Raw genomic sequence first — 4,478 nt, forward strand, 5'->3', positions numbered from 1 at the left:
GACTATGTGACTATGGGAATTTCCTTAATTTCTCTGAGCCTCACCTTCTGCATCTTCAGAGGATACAGAATTTTTCTTACAGGGCTGTTGTGAAGACAGAGAGATAATATCTGCAAAGTGCTTAACACACAGCTGGCACATAGTAGACAATCACATGCTGTTATACTACTAATAAAAAGTAATGGGCAGGTAGCCAGTGACGTTTTCATTGATCTCCTCTATGACGATCCCATTTGAACTCTGACACCCATCAACCTGCCCTGTTTTTCTCCCCACGACACTCCCAAAGCATCCCTCTGGTATCGTGAGACCCAGCAGGTACACCTGAGGGCTATGGGCAGTCAGAGCCACATCAGCAGCTTGACCAGCAGTGGGTGGGGGGCACCTGGCCATGGGTGAGGTCTCCTTCAGGAAGGCGAAAGGGATGCCCAGGGTCAGCTTAGAAGGGATAAAGATGACTCCTCCTGACAGTGGCCAGCTCCCCAGTTTATGTCATTATTCCAAAAAGATCACATCCGCCACCTAAGCCAAGAGAAACAAGGTCAAATGACCAAACTTTCTTCCCCACTCTGGGGAAGCAGCTATTTGAAGAGAGACAGAGAGAGAGAGAGAGAGAGAGAGAGAGAGAGTTGGAGTGTGAGGAAGGGGCAGGATGGCTCTGTCAGACAAGAGGTAAAGGGAGTGCCCCAATCAAACTTGGCCTTCACAAATGGATGAGATACCCTTGCTCTCCCCCTTGCTACGCCCTCCCTCTAATTTGTGGCAGAATGACAAATGTAATCATTTAAAAAGGTCCTTTCATCTGCTCAGTCATTCCCAATAAGCACCCACAGCACTATGGAAAAACCAACACCACCACCATGGGGTTTCGGCCAGGAGAAAAATCAAATCATCAGGACGCCACCAACCAAATTGTCAAAGACCAAATAAAAAGCTTCATGAATTCTCCATCAGCAATATAACGCTTCCTGACCTAAGCAAATATAGACCTAGCATATGAATTGTGGAGGGATTTTGCATTAGCCTCAACGGCTTCCAACAGCTAAAGCGGAAACCCCTAACAAATCTATGTCTCCATAAAGCTGCCTTTATTGGCTCTACTCCTGTTAGGGTGCAGACTGTAATCTCCTTCCTGAGCCCCCTTCCTTTAATGGAAAGGTTCACATCCCAGCACCATAAATACATTTCGGTGACCTCAGCTAGAAAGGGGACTTTGGAGAGATGGAAGAGACGGAGCCACCATGACCTCACGGAGCACCTGTCCCTCCCTCTGATGATATTGCTGCTTCTGTGTCTGACCACATGATCCATTCAGACCATCTCACAGTCGCCCACGTAGGCCAGGTCATTCCATCACTGCCTCAGGCTGAGAAAGCAGGACGGTTCCTCCTTTAGTGAGAAAAAACAAATCAGGTGCCTTGCTTTGCAGAAAACCCAAGTTCAGAGTCAAAGAAAGTCTGCTCAGGGCTACTGCATCCTTGAGCATCCGTGGTAGCAGAGAAGAAAAGTAAGGCAAAAAAGACGATGGCCTGAAAATATACTATTATACAAAGAAGAAACGTAGAAGGGCCAGGTGTGGTGGCTCACGCCTGTCATCCTAGCACTCTAGGAGGCCGAGGCAGGCGGATCATTTGAGCTCAGGAGTTCAAGACCAGCCTGAGCAAGAGCAAGACCCCGTCTCTACGAAAAATAGAAAGAAATTATATGGACAACTAAAAATATATACAGAAAAAATTAGCCAGGCATGGTGGCGCATGCCTGTAGTCCCAGCTATTTGGGAGGCTGAGGCAGAAGGATTGCTTGAGCCCAGGAGTTTGAGGTTGCTGTGAGCTAGGCTGATGCCACGGCACTCTAGCCCAGGCAACAGAGTGAGACCCTGTCTCAAAAAAAAAAAAAGAAAAGAAAAGAAACGTAGAAGGATCCAAAAATCGTGCTGTTGGTGTCTTCTCTTAGTGGAAATCTGAACCCTCCTTCCAACATTCAAGGAACTTCCCCCCAGCCCCCTTCCTCCCCACCCACTGTCCTGTCTTTCTCCTGGTGGCAGCCCTTATATGCACAGACACATATAAGAATGCAGCTATCACCCCACCTTGAGGCATCATATACACACACAATGCAAGGCTGAAAAAAGAAGTGGTGACTTAATTTTTGCAAGTTGTATAAAATACATGCCCCACCTCAAAAACAAAACTCAATTCTGAGCAAGCTGCCACCCCCAAACAAACACTCAGGAGCGCTTTCCCCTTCAGATGCTGCAACTTCCCCTGCTCCCACAACCCGGTGACAGGCCCCCTTCCTCCTGTCCCCAATCCTGACAACCCCCAAAGCTTCCTGGGCCATCCAAGCTCTGCCCTCGTCTTGCGCACGAGGGCTGACTTACCCCAGTGTGGTCATGGTGACAATGGTGTACCAAAAAGAAGCAGGGATGCTCGTGAACTTGCTGGCCGAGGAGCCCTTCTCGGCATAAAACATCACAGTGGCAAAGATGATGATGGCCATGGTGAGGGAGAAGAGGAGAAAGCCGAGTTCAGAGGCACAGCTCTTCAGTGTGTAGCCCAGGATCCGCAAGCCCTGGGAGTGGCGCGAGAACTTGAAAATCCGGAAGACGCGGAAGACGCGGAGCGTGACAAAGGCCCCGGACACGTCCTCGTTGTCGGTCATGACCAGGCCGATGTAGTAGGGCATGATGGCCACCACGTCGATGATGCTCATCACGCTGCGGATGAAGCGGTAGCGGCTGGGCGCGGCGAAGAGCCGGAGCAGGTACTCCACCGTGAAGATCATGACGCAGGCCGTGTCCAGGCAGAAGAAGGCCACCGAGTAGCGCTCCCCGCACGGCAGCTCCTTGCTGCCCGGGACCGTGCCGCACGGCACCGTCTCCACCACGTTGGTGATGACCGAGACGGCGATGAAGAAGCCAGTCACGTAGTAGAAGACCAGGGCCAGCGTGCTGGTGTGCGGGTTCTCGAAGGCCCGCCACATGGTCTGGCGGAAGCTGAGCGAGGGCATGGACTCCTGGTTGTTCTCCGAGTCGTTGTCGTCCATGAGCCGCTCGGCGTTCTCCCTCTTGCGGTCCTTGTACTCCTCGTAGCAGCAGTCGCCGATGATCTCGGGCAGGATGCCGTAGAAAGCCAGCTCGTCGTCGTAGGCCGAGATGCACTCGTAGCGCGGGTAGTGCAGCTTGCCGGTGCGGTAGAAGTTGAGCACGCAGCGGAACACCTCCGGGTCGCGGTCGAAGAAGTACTCCTTGGTGTCCTCGTTGAAGAAGAACTCCTTCTCCGTGCTGCCCAGCAGCGTGTCCGGGTAGCGCTCCAGCGTGGTCCTCCAGGTCTGGAACCTCCGCCCGCTCACGTTGAGGACGATCAGTTCATCCTGCCGCTTGTTCTTGTCGGCCGGGGCCAGGGGCATGGGGCAGTTGGCCACCGGCATCCACCCGATGGCCGCAGCCCGGGCGAAGGGCAGCCAGGCTGCGACTCCGGCCGCCATGGCCACTCCAGCTCCTGGGCCGGCAGCTGCGCGGACACTTTGCACACCAGCTTGGAGTTAGTTCAGCGACCCCTGGGAAATGGCAGAGGAGAGCAGAGAAAGGGGTGAGCCCACATTGATTGACAGGTAGGAAACGGGACACAGGGCAGGGTCATTGGTGAGTGAAACGGCAACACTCTCCAAAGCAAACTCATGAAACTGAAATCACCACCACGGAGAAGGGGCCTGATGCTTTGCTGTCCTCCCCAGGTAGAGAGAGCACCTAGCACCGGGCAGTGCAGCAGGGCCAGATCACCAGATGTTTCCGACTGCCTGACACACTGTCAAGTGCCAAGAGGGCTCAGGAGCGTTTGGAGGGAAGGCCTCTTTAGCAGAAGATCTGGGAAGATGCGGGCAATAATCAGCTTTGAAAGGTTATGGCGTTATTATGAATTTAAATTGGGAGAGGGCAAATGAGTTCTCATTAAACGAATTTAAAAGTGGGATAAACATGCTAATTTTTATTTCATTCTTCACCCACCAGGGTAATCAGGAATGGGGTGTAGATGAAGGAGATCAGGTGCACACATTCTTTCTACTCCTCCCTGGTGAGGAGGAGGCTGGGGCTGCCCACGTCTAGAAGCTTCTCTGAGATGGCAGGTGACCACAGTAGCCCCAGGGCTTGGTGAAGCTTTCTCCCCAACTCCCACAGAGAAGACTGTCTTTGGTGGAGAGGTACCCTGTGGGACACTTGGTTCCCAATCCTTGCCTTAGCAACCTAATGTCTAATTTCAGCCATCAGGGCCATGATGGAAAGACATGGGAAAGGTTGTAAGGCTGAGCAAGGTCTCTTTCCCCACCCCGTGTGGGACGTCTTGGATTCTTGGTTCACCTGACTTCCATGCATTGTCCCTCTCCCTCAGAGGAAGCTGATCCACGCTCACTGCCATCCCTAGATTCCTTGCCTCCTGTCTCCATCTGCCCACCCTGTGTATCTCCCTCGGGTTATATAA

General features: G+C 52.6%; 1 protein-coding gene across 1 annotated transcript; it reads right to left on the reverse strand.

Annotated features, from left to right (window-relative positions):
• Positions 1-2,355: 2,355 nt before the first annotated feature.
• LOC123635040 (potassium voltage-gated channel subfamily D member 3) lies at positions 2,356-3,492 on the reverse strand. Its single transcript, XM_045546802.1, has one exon. It carries the CDS (start codon positions 3,484-3,486, stop codon positions 2,377-2,379), a length of 1,110 nt encoding a protein of 369 aa, XP_045402758.1. The 5' UTR covers positions 3,487-3,492; the 3' UTR covers positions 2,356-2,376.
• Positions 3,493-4,478: the final 986 nt, after the last annotated feature.

This window comes from Lemur catta, chromosome 3, assembly GCF_020740605.2.
Source record: "Lemur catta isolate mLemCat1 chromosome 3, mLemCat1.pri, whole genome shotgun sequence".
Lineage (NCBI taxonomy): Eukaryota > Metazoa > Chordata > Mammalia > Primates > Lemuridae > Lemur > Lemur catta.